The sequence below is a fragment of the Microcebus murinus genome, chromosome 19 (assembly GCF_040939455.1).
Source record: "Microcebus murinus isolate Inina chromosome 19, M.murinus_Inina_mat1.0, whole genome shotgun sequence".
NCBI classification, from domain to species: domain Eukaryota; kingdom Metazoa; phylum Chordata; class Mammalia; order Primates; family Cheirogaleidae; genus Microcebus; species Microcebus murinus.
The window spans coordinates 50,612,577-50,629,277 of record NC_134122.1 but is presented as its reverse complement, the minus strand read 5'-3'; the positions used below and the strand labels follow the sequence as shown (position 1 = coordinate 50,629,277).

General features: G+C 43.9%; 1 protein-coding gene and 1 pseudogene across 2 annotated transcripts in view; both read right to left on the bottom strand.

Moving 5' to 3' along the window:
• The window catches only part of DESI2 (desumoylating isopeptidase 2), a 60,427-nt gene extending 53,134 nt beyond the window's left edge, over window positions 1-7,293 (bottom strand). For both annotated transcript variants that reach the window (XM_012751304.3, XM_075995531.1), the window contains exon 1: window positions 7,114-7,293. In XM_012751304.3, coding sequence (XP_012606758.2) covers window positions 7,114-7,155 — 42 coding nt within the window. In that variant the 5' untranslated portion in view covers window positions 7,156-7,293. The remainder of the gene's footprint in view (window positions 1-7,113) is intronic.
• Window positions 7,294-10,095: 2,802 nt separating this feature from the next.
• Window positions 10,096-14,184, bottom strand: LOC142862379 (V-type proton ATPase subunit G 1 pseudogene; annotated as a pseudogene).
• Between the last annotated feature and the right edge of the window lie 2,517 nt (window positions 14,185-16,701).

Genomic DNA, 16,701 nt, shown 5'->3' with positions numbered 1-16,701 from the left:
TCAAAAGTTCTATTTTGTTAACTTTATTAATCATAAATGTGGCCATGGAACTGATATACACTACAGTATACCACTGCAGCTGGAAGGAGCTTTAGTCGTCAATTGCTTGGATCCTATTAAAATCTGAATATTTGCCAATCATAAAAAGTTTCCATGTTTTATTTTTTGAATACTTCAAATTTTCCATTTTAAGTTGCTAGGTTAATATTTATTCCATGCTAAGTCAAAGGACTGCTAAAAGGGAACACTGAACATTTCTGGGTTTACAAAATACTGTTCATGGATGGTATTACAGGCAGAATGACTCCCCAAAACATCCATACTCTAGTCCCCAGACACTGTGCACATGTTATGTAGCAAAGGGAATTTGCAGATGTAATTAAAATTATGGACCTTAATATAGGGAAATTATCCTGGAATATCTGGGTGGGTCCCCTTTAATTACAGGAGCCTTTAAAAGAAGAGAACTTTCTCCAGCTGGAGATATGGCAGAATAGATATGGCAGAGGGGAAGTCAGATAGTTGAACCAAGAAAAGGATTCAACTCACCATTGCTGGTTTGAAGATGGAGGATTGCAGGACACTTTAAGCAGCTGAGAGAGGCTCCCAGCACGCAAAGAATGGGCCCTCAGACCCACAATCATAAACAACTGAATTCTGTTAACAATCTGAATGAGCATGGAAGCAGATTTGCCCCCAGAGCCTAACATCTTGATTTTAGGTTTGTGAGGACTGGAGCAGAGGAACCAGTCTAATCTGCCTGGACATCTGACTTACAGACATGTGAGGTAACAAATTTGTGTTGTTTTAAACCACTAAGTTTTTGGCAATTTGTTATTGTAGCAATAGCAAACAAATACATATATATTTGTATTTTTTCATATATACTAAACAACAACAACAAAAAGATAATGCCATAGATAATGTAGGAGGCCAGATTTACGATTGTCCTTTTTGCTTAGCTAGACTTGAGGGTCACTATTTTTATATCAGGTGATGGAAGTGGCACTGGTCCAAGAAGCATACTGGTACAAGAAAATTAAGATTAGTCCCTATTAACTACTTAATCTGTGTTATTATAAAATTCAAGAACTGACAATGTTTTTGGAAAGATGATCTTCCAAGGAACGACTACAATCCAATTTCAGGAAGTAAACAGATTAAAAACATTTCCTCACTGGGCATGGTGACTCATGGCTGTAATCCCAGTTTACCAGGGCTTTGGGAGGATCCCTTAAGGCCAGGAGTTCGAGACCAGCCTGGGCAACAGAGCAAGACCCTATCTCTACAAAAAATTTAAAAATTAGTCAGGCATGGTGGTGCACACCTATAGTCCCAGCTACTCTGGAGGCTGAGGCAAGAGATCACTTGAACCCAGGAGTTTGAGGCTGCAGTGAGCTATGAGGATGCCACTGCAGCCTGGGTGACACAGAGAGAGCCTGTCTCTATTTAAAAAAAAAATTCTCAGTCTAGTCCTACAGTATTAAAAAAAAAAACAAACCACACACACCAAAAAGTTTTGTCAAAGAAAAATATGGTTTTTTCTGTCCCATTCCTACGATCTTTCCCTCCTTCATGTGGTCACCCCATTTCAAAAATCAAAGCTAAAATCTAGCAATGTACTAAAGTAAAAGTACAAGGGGGAAAAACACAGAAATAGGTATTTGGCACAAAAAGGAGGATCACACAATCTTTTCATGCCATTTGCACACTGGCACCTCTCCTAATAAAAACTGGCTAAAATCCCACTCCTTTAGCAAATATTTATAGAACACCTTCTAGTGACAGGCTCTGTTCTAGACACTGGTGACAATATGATGCTATCAAGGAACTTACAGCCTAGTGGGATGCAGAAGATCACAATATATGTAGTAATTGAGACATGTAGAAATTACATCTAGGTCACAGAAGTTCACCCAAGTCCGATGACTAAAGGCTAGAAGCAGGAGGCTGCAGCTGAGCAACGCTGGACTAGCACATTTCAGGCAGAAGGACCAGCATTGTAAAAATACCAGGATATTAGTATAGCCTATTTGGATAACTAAAAGTTTCGTTGTGAAGACAAACTGTGTATGCAGGAGTGGGAGATGGGCCTTTAACTGTCAAGTAGGGCTCACATCTAAAGGGTATTACACTTTATCCTGCAGGTGGAATTTTTTTTTTTTTTTTTTTTTTTTTTTTTTTGAGACAGAGTCTCGCTTTCTTGCCTAGGCTAGAGTGAGTGCCGTGGCGTCAGCCTAGCTCACAGCAACCTCAAACTCCTGGGCTCAAGTGATCCTCCTGCCTCAGCCTCCCGAGTAGCTGGGACTACAGGCACAAGCCACCATGCCCGGCTGATTTTTTTTTATATATATATATATATATATTAGTTGGCCAATTAATTTCTTTCTATTTTTATGGTAGAGACAGGGTCTCGCTCAGGTTGGTTTTGAACTCCTGACCTTGAGCAATCCGCCCGCCTCGGCCTCCCAGAGTGCTAGGATTACAGGCGTGAGCCACCGCGCCCGGCCCTGCAGGTGGAATTGAAGCAGAGGAATGACACAATTGCTTAGGTTTCGAAAGGTTACTTTGGTAAGAGAATGGAAGGTGGATTAAAATGAAGTAATAGCAGAGATTGAAACTAGTAAGGGTAATATAATTTTAAATGGAGATAATGAGGGCCTGAACTTGAGAAGCATCAGTAGTAAACGGAGATAAAGTAACCCATTTAAAGAATATTCATAAAGTACTCTCCGCCTTCCTTACCCACAACTACCATAAAGGCTAGAAAAGCCAGATATCGGCTTACTTAGCTTCATCACAGTTACACAGGAGCCAATTCTGGATAATCTCTTGGGGAAGGAGATGGCTCTAGCAAAGCTTTTCCTTTCTGTTAAAAGGAGAGAGGTGGATGTAGAGAAAGGCCCCATTCTCTTCTATCTTCCTTCACATCATGCTGAATGAGGATACCATGTTTGGTGCCACAGCAGTCATTTTACAACTCTGAGGGGACAAACCAAGGGGAAAAGCCAACATGGTGAGATGGCAGAGTAGAAGGCTAGAAAGTCTGCATTCTTGATGACGTGGCTAAACTGTCAAATTAATCCAGGACCTGTTTACCTCTTAACTTAAGACAAGTATCCTTCCAGTTTAAGCCACTGATTGTCAAACTATTACTTTCAGACAGAATCAACCAAACTAAAACAAAGAGATATGGCCTGGTGACTGACTGAAGGGCTTGTAAAAAAGAATTTAGGTTTTCTCCCAGATTTCAGGTTTGGGAAACTAAGTAGAAGAAAGTGCTAGTTATCAAGATAAAATTACAACAAAGGTTTTTTAGGGGTGAATGGGGTGAGAGGGAAGGATGTGAAGTGTGAAGAGAAGGAAAGAAGTTTGTTCCTGGACATGTTAATTAGACATATTATGGAATCATTTAGCTGAAGCAATATGAGAATCTGGACCTTGTTTAAAAAGTCTGCATTAGACCTACTGATGTACAAGAAGTCATATTTATCAGACCTGCGTGGCCTCACACTCTCTTGGAGCAGTCTCATGGAGATAGGAGGGTCAAAAGAATGGAGTCCAGACAAAAAACCGCCTTATCTGAAGAGTCCTAGAAAGTGTTTCATATCTATTCTTTTAAGACTCTGAAGATGGGCCGGGCACAGTGGTTCATGCCTGTAATCCCAGCACTTTGGGAGGCCAAAGTGGGAGGATCCCTTGAAGCCAGGAGTTCAAGAGCAGCATGGGCAACACAATGCCACTGTCTCTATAAAAAACAAAACAAACAAAAACCCTAAAAGCCAAACCTCTGATGATGTACAGATATTTAAAAATAGGAAGAAATTTGTTTATAGAATGAATTTACAAACATTAACACCTGCATATTTTTATTTTATAAGAATTCATTAGTAGCCAAGATAATCTGAAAAGCACGAAATCATGATCTATGAAAAATGAAGATTGCTAAAGCAACTACACCAGAGGTCTGCCTCAGTATAAGAAACTAATCTAAGTCATGTGCTTTGCTATATATGCTAGTAAATTAGGAATATTTGAATAACCTCTTTCCCAAGACTTCAAACTCAAGGACATGTTTTATTGGTGGTAGATTACCCTAAAGTACAAAGAGAAATATAACCATTGAGAAGACTGGAAGCAATAATTTAGGAGCACTATGCATGATTAAATAACCTTTTGAAGATTATATTATTCCTCCATCAGAAGGAAGTTAATACAGGTGATCCCAATACAATTATTTTCAAATATGTAACAGACTTATGAAAGAAAAGGAATCATCTGCAGCAGCCCAACCTAGTGGAAGAAATAGTCAGAGGTGACAATCTGACGAAGAGGCACAACGACACATGGCAAGAGGTCCCTATTAACAGTGATTATTACAGCAAACCTAAGGTTGACTTTCATATTTACAAAGTTTGAACCAGCCAGCTGATATACTAGGCCTGTACAGATGACGGCAATTCTCATCAAAGGCATCTATGATGAATAGGAAATATTATTAAAGATAAAAGGAATTCACCCTTGGCATCAAGCAAAAACATTTCACAAACCAAAACTGACTTGAGAAAAATGAGTAAAACAGACAAAAATTTGTACCTCAAATTTGTACCTCAACCTATTGGTCTTCATTCTAAGACATAACCCTGATCATACTATTCCCCTCCTTGAAAACTTAAATGGTGCCCCATGCTCACAGAGTCCCCTCCGTCCTTCACTCAAGCCTAATACTAATCTAACTGATGAAGTTCTGATCAAACTTCCTGTTTTGTCTCCCTTCGTGCATCCTACACTCTAATACTGGGCCAATTGATATTTCCTAAATTCAACCTGTGCTTTCCTACTCCTGCCATTTTGTTCACACTGATTGTTCTGCCCTCATGCATACTACCTTCAAGTTTTCTACCTTTTCTCTTTCAGTATTCCTTGATCCTATAACCACATATACTCTCCTCCTTTGCACCCTTTTCTGCTCTTATCAAAATCATGCTATTCTGCCTTAAATTGTTATTATTGTTTTATCTCCCTTAAGATATTCTAAATTCCTTAAGGAAGAAAGGACAATTAACTCATTCTTGTGGTTTCTACAGGGTCAAAAAAAATAAGTAATGGTAGGTTGCTGAATTAGTGACATAATATACACATAGACCAAAGCCTTCAAAAGAACATACAGTCCTGAATCAAGAACCTGAAAGGGAAAAAAAAACCCACGAGGTCAAGTTTATTGGAAGTCTAATAATTCAATTATTTACCATTCTGATAACCATTCATATGCTTTATCTCCTGCTGATAGGAAAAAACAATATATAAGAAATAAATGCAGCTATTCAGTAAAGAAGATAGTGAATCAAATTGTGGTCTAGAAATTCTAGATCCTACTTTTAGTTGTCTGTGCAGGTCACTTTCCCTTTTCTCTGCCTGTTTCCTGATTCCTCTGTAACTACCTACTTTACACAAGTGATGTGAAGAATAAAATCTTTGTTAGTTAATATTTTAACATCGTTCAGAACACTCCACCCTTAAAAAATAGTGGTTTTGAATATCACTTCTAACCTGTCCCAATTTACCACAATTAGCAAGGTATCTTCCTGATTCACCGAATATCTAAAATGTAAATCAGCACACTATATACCAAAGAAATGCATTTTCAGTTCCTTTGCATACTACTAATTTATACAGGGATTTAATAATCTAATTCTAGAAGAAAAGGCACACTGTGCTCTCAATCAAAAGCAGTATATGTCCTGAGATGGTGGGCACAGAAAAAGTAAAAAGGCAATAAAAAGCCTTGAAAAACAAAAGTGTCCAGTTAAACACAAAAAACTTAAATCTGGAGAATTATTTCTTGACATAGATCAAAGATCTTCCAAAGTGCCATGCTTTTCTAGGATCTCTTGTTCTGATTATTCTTTTAACTTTTTCATGATGCTCTACTTTTCTCAGTATGTTAAACCATCTCCTTTTAACTCCAGGCTCACACCAGAATTCAATCAGAGGACTCACTTTAAATCTCAGGTGGTCCCTTTACCCTCCTGTCACAATTCCCAAATAACGCATAAGGAATCCCTTTCTACTCAAGACATTACACTGTAAATTTAGAAACGTATAAACAATACAAGGTAATAAAAAGTTTAGAACTGTTAAGACTCCTGACCTGTAGTACTTCTGTCCTTCTGCATCTTTAAGCCAACAAAAATAACGATGGGGAATTTTTCATTTGTCAGTCAACTTACAAGGAATTTTAACCACCACAGGCAGAGATAATCTTCGACAGAACAAAAACTGATCAACCAAAAGCAAGCAAAAACACCCAACCATGCATCTAACTGCAACCATAATCCTCTACCGGATACTTTCTCTGGGTGTATCTCAATTGCAATTATCAGGCAAACCAGTCCTTGAACTTGATTCTGTGTGCTCACAGCACTCTGAAGTTAAGATGACACAATAAACAAGTTCTTCTGTTGCCTCTCCTCTGGTCACGTCACCTGTTGCATCACCTGGAAAGTGGTCTTCCCCTTCTAGGAAAGGAGCACCACCTAATCTCTACTCAGCTGGGCTATTTTCTTGCTAAATTTAAGCCTCATTCATTTTAATGAGGTTGCCTTTGCAGGCAAGGGTGTGTGGGCTCCTGCTCACCTTTGATGCAATTCTAGCATAGGCAGCATGGGTAACTGTGACTTTCTGGACTTGGAGGGGCTTGGGAGTTTTTGAAGACTTAGGCACGAAGAGAGAAGCACGGTTCGGCAGAAGAGGAGCTGGGGGCGCAGGCGATCGGGACCGGGGAGTGGGGCGGCCGGGGGCCGGGCGTCGGAAGCGCGACCCAAGCTTTGCGGAAAGGACACTGCTCGGCTGCCAAGAGGTCGGGCCCAGAGCCAGCGTCCGGCCGCCCCGAGCCTTGCCCAAAGCCCTCGGGCTGAGCAGGAAGCAGTATCGAGAGCATCGACGAGGGAGAGAATTAAAAAATAATACTACTGCCTCCTGGCCCCGCTCTTCCCCAGAGAACTGAGCTGGGGGCGGAGACGCGAGGCAGGAAGCGCCCGGGCCGGGGTCCGAGCCCGGCGGCGAGGGGAAGCCGGCCCGAGCCGGGCCGGGGCCGCCAGGGGCCGCACTCACCATGTCGTACACGTTGAGCACCACTAACTGGTTAGCCCCCATCCTCCTCCCCGCGGCCGCCGCCTCGTCCTCCCGCCGCTCCGTCTCCGCGGGGCCCGAGGCCGCTCTCACCCCCGCGGGCGCTTCAGGGGGCCTGAGCCGGGCACTAAGCGCACAGCCCGGCCCGCGGCGGCCGGGGCGGAAGCATCGGGCAGCCCGGCAGCTCCGGGGCGCCGCCGACAGGAGACTCCGTGCGGACGCGGTCGGCCAGCGGCGGGCCCGCTCCGGCTGAGGCGCCTCCTCTAGGCGGCAGACACGTGGGGAAAGGCGGGGCCTCGGCGAGGGGCGGGCGCCAGGCGCCCCGGGGGCGGGGCCGGCCCAGCTCCCGGCTGAGCCCGCCTGCGCTCTGCTTCTCGGCCGCCGCACCTCCGGACCTAAAATGGCTGCAGTCTTGGCGCCTCTACAGGCTGCAGAAGCGGGGGCTCTGGAAAAGACTACAGTTCCCAACATGCAGTGAGGCTCAGTAGCCGTGCAGAGGCGGGGTCTCAACAACCCTCGACTACAGCTCCCAGCATGCTGCGGGGCACCAGTCCTACCAGACCAGGTCTCCCCGGCGGACTACAGTTCCCAGCATGCAGTGCTAGGCATCTGCTGACTGACCCCTGGCTGTCCGTCTTCGGCAGGCGGCTAAGTTTACCTCCAGCTTCTCAACGCTGGTCTTGTTGAAGTTAAATAGTTTACGTCGCGTTGAGCCCAATGAAGCCAATGAAACGTGACAAAAGACCGAAGTGATGACCCTAAGTTTTCCGAACTCCTCTTTTTTTTTTTTTTGCAAAGGGAAGGTGGGGAAATAGAGGAAGGCGAGTTACTTGTTGTGGGATGAGATGTAACATGCATCTAGTTACTACTCAATATGGAATTTACATTTTGTGCAACTGTCTGCTGAAATGAGAAGAGAGTGCAGTATCCATAGATTAGCACAACCCGAGGACGCAGTACGCGCTATCGCGTGGTGGGCCCAATCTAATCACAAGGATCTCTGTGCGAGGCAGATGCAGGTGCGCAGTGACAACATCGAAGGCAAGGGAGACAGAGGTAGACAAGTTGGAAATAGTAAGGTGTGGGTGTTCTTTTCTGATTTATTCTGATTTTCTCAATGAATTGTGAGGCAAGATTATCATCAGAGTGAAAGGAGAGGAGAGGGGTATAGGGAGTTTGAAGAGATGTAAAATAGGGAAAATAAATATACTAGGAAAATGTGGTTCGATTGCCAGGTGATGTTGAGGGGAAAAAAGTAAACGCTGTGTCCGTCTTTGTTATTTGACTGACCTTGGGAAGGTAGTGGATAAAGTCTTTGTATCAGCTGCTTTGCTATCCTTTCCCGCTGTGGCATTCCTCCCCACCGAAACCCAACTGAACAAAGTGCTTAACTTAGTAACATCTGCTAAGTCCTTTTCCTATGAAAGGTGGAAAAAGGCACTATCCATTTGCACGTCATTATAGTCCTGGCTGCACTACTGTGAGGACTCAAACTGCTGGTTCACTTTACCTCCTACTCTACACACTCTGCCCTTTGTGAGCTCATCCACTCCCACAGCTGTCGCGTGTATGCTGAAGAGTCCCAGGTCTTCATCTTCAACCCTCTTCTCTCCCCTGAGTGCTGCCCAATATAACCTGCAGCCAACTGGACTTCTCTACTAGGATGTATTAGTTTCCTGTGGCTGCTGTAACAAATTACTACAAACTTAGTGGTTTAAAATAACACATATTTATTATCCTATGGTTCTAGGGATCAGAAGTCCAAAATGTCCTGGGTCTAAAATCAAAGACAGTGTTCCCTCTGTAGGCTCTCAGGGAGGATCTGCTTTCTTGCTTTTTCCAGCTTCTAGAGGCTGCCCTCATTCCTTGACTAATGGCCACATCGCTCCAATCTGTTTCCATCATCACATGTTTCCTTTCCTTTCCTTTCCTTTCCTTTCCTTTCCTTTCCTTTCCTTTCCTTTCCTTTCCTTTCCTTCCCTTCCCTTCCCTTCCCTTCCCTTCCCTTCCCTTCCCTTCCCTTCCCTTCCCTTCCCTTCCCTTCCCTTCCCTTCCCTTCCCTTCCCTTCCCTTCCCTTCCCTTCCCTTCCCTTCCCTTCCCTTCCCTTCCCTTCCCTTCCCTTTCTTTCTTTGTCTCTCTCTTTCTTTTCTTTCTCTCTCTCCTTCCTTCTCCTTCCTTCCTTCCTTCCTTCCTTCCTTCCTTCCTTCCTTCCTTCCTTCCTTCCTTCCTTCCTTCCTTCCTTTCTTTCTTTCTTTCTTTCTTTCTTTCTTTCTTTCTTTCTTTCTTTCTTTCTTTCTTTCTTTCCTCTTTCTCCTTTCTTTCCCTTCCTTCTTCCTTTTTTTTCATGACAAAGAGTCTTTACTTTTAAATGATTATCAGTACACCAAGTAATAACATGTAACAAGTTTTTGAATTCTAGTAATTTTGAGTAAGAGAAACTAAAAGCAGCCCAAACAATTACACTAGTATCCACTGTTCTAACCATTAGCAAGAATGGACTACTTTCAGGTTAGCGGCTGCTTCACATAGGTTATAAATAACTACTTACTACTTTTTCATAGATAAAGCCCCTGACCTTCAAGAAAGCATTAGGGAAAAAAATTACTTAATCCCTTTCTTTCTTCAAAGAATTGTTTTGTTTTGTTTTTTACTAGATCTAAGAAAGAAAAAGTCAATATTGACATATATGGTAATTGAGCTAAAAGACATAGGAAAACAGATAATGTATATCTATTAAATTTCTAAGAAATATGAGGTAAAAAGATGAAATCTTTAGATGAGCTCTAGGTCTATACAAAGAAGCTAGATTTGCTACTCTCCAAAAAGTGAAGGGATCTACTATATAATATGCAGAAATAATTTAATGCCTTTCATAAAAAATGTAACTCAAGTTTTGCTAAAGCTTCTTATTCCATGTGGACATCTAAAATGCCAATTCATGGAATAGGCACTTCTTTCTTCTCCTATCCATTTATGTGGTAGTTTTCATGGATTTCTGGCCGGATGTAGCAGACAAAGGCCAAGAGGTTATCCAAGACTTCATCTCTGTTCTGATGAAAGTAGGTCTGGACCATAGTCATCTTCTCCTGGGTCTCCTTCTCCACTTCAGTGCTGCAACTGCTGTGAGAGCCCCGGGCCGAAGCTTCCTTGGCCTTGAACTCCTTCTCCCTCTGCAGGCCGTACTGTTCAGTTTCAGCCTGAGCCTCTTCTTTGGCCTGCTTCAGCCTGCGGTTCTTTCCCCTCAGACACCTTCTCTGCGGCCCGCTTCTGGGCCTGCAGTAGCTGCTGGATCCCCTGCGACTGACTGACTGGCTGAGGCTGAGGCGGCTGCAACTCTGAAGCCCAGGCGACCAGCCTAAGTCGGCTCCCTTTGGGTCAACTCTCTCTCTTCCCTCCCTTCCTCCCTCCCTCCCTCCCTTCCTCTCTCCCTTCCTTCCTTCCTCCCTCCCTCCCTCCCTCTCTTTCTTCTTCTTTCTTCCCTTTTTTTAAATATAGAGTTTTTGGGGCCAAGGTTGAGGCTGCAGCCTGGGATACACTTCCAAGTTGTCTTGAGGAGTGTCCCCATCATATCTTTTCTGACTCTTCTGCTTCTCCCTCTCACTTATAGAGATCCTTGTGATTAGATTGGGTCCACCTGGATAATCCAGGGTACTCTCTCCATCTCAAGATCTTTTAACTTAATCACATCTGCTAAGTCATTTTTCTCTGTGAAAGGTAATATTCATAGGTTCTGGGGATTAAGATGTGAACATCTGTGGTGGGGTGGTATTCTGTCTTATCACATGGAATGTCCCATGCATGGCCACTTTGAATTTATCAGGCACAAAATAGAATTCATCATCTGATGATGAAAGGAGTTGTATTGCTCACTTAATTCAGATATTGATCCATCAACAATGAATCATCCATCATTCATTCATTGAACAAGTATTAAATGAGTACCTTTTATGTGTTAGCCATTGTGTATCACTAGTTCATCCATGGTAGAACAGGCATGATTCCTACCCTCACAAAGCTTATGATCCAGTGAAAGACAGAAAAAATGGAAATATATATTTGCTTATAATTTTATAATTTAAATTGAAGGAGACAAGTAGTGGTAGAATGAACATAGCAGGAAGACTTCTTGGAGGTGGTTTTCAGGAGACAGATTAACAAAGAATTTAATATAAAGAATTGCAAATTGGGTGTTCGAGGCCTGAAAAGACAAAAAGGCAACACTGAAGTATCAGAGAAGGAGAAGCAGCTATCACCCCTAGGTCTGAGAGAACAAAGAAAAGAGGTTCAAACTTAAACATTTTTGAAGTCTGGGGAAGAGCCCTACTGAGCTGGAATTCAGAACTCTGAAGGGGGGAACTGCAGATGTTTCTGAAGGGGCACAGTGATGCTGGTCCTGGAAAGTTTTAAAAACTCCAAGCTAGAATTCAACCACTGCTACTGAAACCAAGTGCTGCTGCGGGGTGAAGAAGCCCCGCCATGCTCATGCTGATGGGAGGGCAGGAACCAGGAGGTCCTCCCTCCACCTCCTGCCTGCCAGCCGCCTACCAGCGCCCCTCACCAGAGGCCCATGCAACGCAGAGCAAAGCATAGAAAGGTGGTTTGAAACTGAGAGACGGTAGCATTGATTAAAACTCCCACAGTCACATTATTTCTTAGATAACTTGGAGGGAGATATAAGCTGCCCAAGCCATTGTAAAGGAAGATTAATTTTAAAGCTTATGGCTACCTGTGTTAAAGAGAAGAACTGTGTCTTATTGTCTTGTACCAAATTACCCCCAAACGAAGCAGCTTAAAATAAACGTTTCATAGTTTCTGAGGGCCAGGAATCCAAGAGCAGTTTAGGTGAGTGTTTCTGGCTCAGAGTCTCTCACGGAGCTGCAGCCATCGGATGGCTTGACCAGGGCCAGTGGATCTGCTTCCAAGTTCACCCGAGTGACTACTGGCAGGAAGCTTTGGTTGATCATTACATGGGCCTCTCTGTAGAGCTGCTCATGACATGGTGGCTGCTTCTCCCAGAGCAGTTGATTTAAAACAGAGTAGGAGAGTGACCAAGAAGAAAGCCACAGTGCCTTATGACCTGACCTCAGAAGTGACCTACTTCTGCTGTATTCTATTGGTCACCTGACCAACTCTGGAACAGTGTGAGAGAGCACTATGTAAAGGTGTGAATACCAGGAGGCAGGGATCATTGGATCCCATTCTGAAAGCCTACAATGACAAGCGGCTATGCAAAACTCTGTCACTTCCACTGTGGTGGCAGCCAGAGTGAAGAATGGCTTATGTATTCCAGAATACTGCTGGTCCCCTCTATGCTCTATCATTAGAAATATTTGGGAAGCCTTCCTCAGTTCCCCTCCTGCTCCCTCTGCCTCATCCCCTGTTAGATCAGTTGTATTGGTTGACTACCGTGACTACTTCAGCTGGACATGTAATCCAGTGTTGACATGTGAGCATGTGGATTCTCCAGTGATCTTGAAATAGCCCCTTTTCCATTTCAAAATTTCCAGCTCCCTGAGAAGATAGCATAGTTGGATAATTCAGGTGCTTTTGGTCCTAGATGTCTTTAGTTATGAAGTGACTTTTTAAACCATTGGTAAATGTACCAGGTGGCTCAGATGGAAGTGAAATATGATTTGCTAGGTCTTTGGTAATAGTAGTTGTAGCAGTTCCTCAGGTGGGCACTGCTACTTTATATCTGAAATGGGTGATTAATTCAGGCAAGGCATATAACTTTCCCTGGATAGGTGGTAAGGGTTCAGCATGGTTCACTTGTCAATTCTGTGCTCCCCTTGATTTCAGGAAAATTATTCCATATTGGTGACAAGATGGAGATCATCCTTATTGAAATTTGGGCAATCAGCTGCCCTAGTAGCTGTTTCATTCTTCGTGGGTACAAAGTGACCTGGGCCCTACAACAACATCACATCCCAGACAGCTTGATTGACCAGACATGAACTTGGTTTACTGTTTTGGTTATAAATGAAGATGTCTATATGGAAATTCCACTGGATAGGCAGATAACCGAATATTGTTGTCCATGTGAATGTGAACTATTTCTGATTCTCTTTTCTCACTGGGTGGAAAAAGAACACATTTGCCAAGTCTATAGCTGCATGCCATATACCCAGGTCTGATGAATCTGCCCGAGCAGCGATGGCACATCTGGCACACCAGCTGCAATGGGTGGTACCACTTGGTTAAATCTGTGGGAGTCGATAGTCATTCTCCAGGATCCATCCATTTTCTGCAGGAGTTAGACTGGTGATTAAACAAAGATATAACAAAGACCACCAACCCCACATCTTTTAGGTCTTCAATGGTGGCCCTAATCTCCGCTACCCTCCCACCCCCTGGAAAATAACAATTTTCACACTTTGTTGGTGTGTGTTTAGGGGACAGTTTCAGAGGTTTCCATTTGGCTTTCCCCCCACGATGAATCTCCTTCTTCATAGACTAGGGACTCAATGTGGGCTTTATTCCTACTGCGGAATATATCAATCCCAATTGTGCACTTGGGGACAGGGGAAAGGACCCCCAGTGGATAGAGTCTCGGTGGCTCTCATGGGCTCTCACTCTAAAGCCCAGGATGGGGGGGAGCTTGATGACACTTTGGGTCTTTGGGTATCCATGTCAACTCAGACCTATGTGTAATTGTCCTCAAAATGTCTAGTTATTCCTTTCCCCCCAGCACAGTCACCTGAGTTAAATGGCCATGGGTGTCTGGAGGAATTGTCACAGTACATACTTGCCACAGTGTTTGTGGCAGGATCCTTCTTCCTAGGCACCCAGCCATCTCTTCGGTCAATCTCTTCGGGTTCTAGATCTGTAAATTGACTCAGATCTGGGGAGTAAGCAAGGGACTATGACTTTTTATTGGGACAATTGCCCTCAGCCTCCTTTTCCATTCTTGTTCATTATTATTGTTATTACAGATGTCAACAAACAGCCTTGTTGGCTGCCCAACAATTTCGCAGCTTACCCCACCATGTTCTATTAACTTTCTCCACAACTCCTGGCAGGTCGAGCCCTCTTGGCTGCTCCTTGCCTGTCATTATGGTAATGTGGGCTCCTGGCTTCTGGAAGTGAAGTGTTACCACCAGGCCTTTCTCATTTGAGGTCTCATCCTCCCCAGGGATGTTAATGAACCCAGCCCTGTGACTGTCATCCTAACCTGCAGAGGAGGGCCACCACTGAACGTTTGGTGATGCTAGTATCCCTCTCATCAGGGTGTCCAAGGAGAATGGTGTGCCATCTGGACCCTTTCATGGGACATAATTCTCTGCTAGGTCTTCTGGCCTCATATAGCATGTCTTTCCAGCCCGCCCTTCTCCCTGAGCCATTACATTTCCTCCCCTACCAACTGCCAGGGCACCCAGCTTTTTCTACTTTACTGAGAGTTGGTTGTCTTTCTTTTTTTCCAGGCTTCTAAGAGTAGTGAGTTTGCCCCATCCCCTGGGTTCTTTGCTAGGGTGTTTGTTAAATCCCAAGACCTGAGAAAATGCCAAGTCAATGAATTCTTGTTTATCCAGTTTTAAAGAACCCACAGAATCCAATCCCACATATTTCCCTGGCTCCTGTACATGCAGATTAATGTTTGTAATTCTTTCATGCCTTATCAGGCCCTGCATGTCACCAGCTGGGTTTTTCTGCAATTTAGCCCTAGTTTCCAGCCTAGCACACCAAGAAAACTGGGGGGGGGGTGTCACTGGTTGACTCAGCCATTAACTGCAATGGCTCTCAGTCTCTCACTAACCTTCTGCAGGTCTTCAGTATAACTTAGCAGTAACCAGCCAACTTCACTATCTTTGTTATCTGGCGTTTTTCAAATGCCCGTACCATAGCATTCCTCGCCACCAGAACATTTTCCCAGCTCATTACCAACAAAAACGTTAGCAAGTGAACTACTACCTAGAGCCAGGACTACAGGTGCCTCACATAGCTCTCAGGATGGCCTCCTGTCTGCCTGCTGGGTGCTGGGTGGGCCAGTTCCAAATCGCTGTCTGACTACGTGATTTCTCAGACCACTCATGTTGCCATTTGTGTCAATCCAGGTCCTCTGATGAATAGTCACTAAACATAGTATTAAATGTGCAAGGATTCCATTAGGGGAAGTACTTGTGTGGAAGGAAATAGGGAGCTATGGAAGATTAGGAGAGTCATCAGATGGGGGCAGTCAGATCGAGATTGGATAGAAGTGTTGTAAACTGTCACGCAATCTAAGGAAGGTTTGGTAAAGCCTTCTGGAGTCCTTGAGCCAGGCCCAGAGGAGTCCTGTGTCTACCAGCATTGATCAGGTCTGCCTTAGTGCCCCCACTGCACCTGGTCACAGGGGGGGAGCAGCCTGTTGGGGGCCTGGGCTTGGTGCAAATGTGGCGATGAACTTCTGGGGCAGCTGCTGATGCCGTAGGTCAGTCACCCTCCTGCAGCGGGAGGGAGGTCTGTGAGGAGCAATCACTCAGCCACCACAAACCGCTGATCTTCCTAGAGCGTGCCTACGTCTGCAGCCAGGAACTCCGGCTTCCCTCCTGCGACAGCGGCTGGAATGCTGAATTCTGAAGTTTCAGCATGGGAGCGCATCCTCTCTGGCCCACTCAAGGGTTGTGATCCAGCAATGACCCCTTTCTTTCCTGTGTCATTAATTTCCCCTAGCTACTGAATTACTGCCACCCACACTCGGTAACGTCTTCCTGACCTCACCTGTGCCTCCAGGTGCCCTCCATTTCTTTGCTCCCTGTCACAGGAAAAACAGGAACTTCTTGAAATAGTTTTCTATACTTGTCTCCGCTTCTTCATTTCCCAATCTTTTGTTCAAGGTAATAAGAATTTCATTTTTTTATGATTAATGAAATCTTATAAGTTCAGTGTGGTGGGAAACAATAGAAAGGAAGCAAACAGCATCTAGAATCATATTTTAAGTTTGGTGACTATCACCCTTTCAAGTGTCTTTATGCACAGACGTATGATTTACATAAAGAGAAACTTTACATGCTGCTTCTCTATTGTTTCCCTTTCCCCCATTTTGGGGGCTTTCTTTATATCTCTACATTGCTCCATACAGCCCCATTCCCCCTCTTGCTGTGTACACACATACACATACTTGCACATGCAGTGTAAACAAAATGATATATGTACTTCCACACTTTCCTCCATGTTGTCATACAGAGAACATTTATGTAAAAATAGGTTCATGCTATAGATACTTCTCTGCAGCCTGCTTTTCTCATTTAACAAAACCATGTGGAAAAATCTTCTAAATCACCTAGTACAGATTATGTGGTTAATGTACAATTTTTTATTCAACCATGCACCTATTCACTATTGACAGGCATTACCTCTCTAGAGATTTGCCATAGCAACCAATGACGCCATCTGTCTATCTACCTATCCACCCATCTACACACACACACACACACACACACACACAGTTATCCTGATATATTGGTCCTTCCTCATCCCACCCTATATAAGATTCCAAACAGTGGGATTTCTGGGTCCAAGAGAATGTGTATTTGATTGATTGATTGTAGAGACAGGTTCTTACTATGCTGCCCAGGCTGGTGTTAAACTCC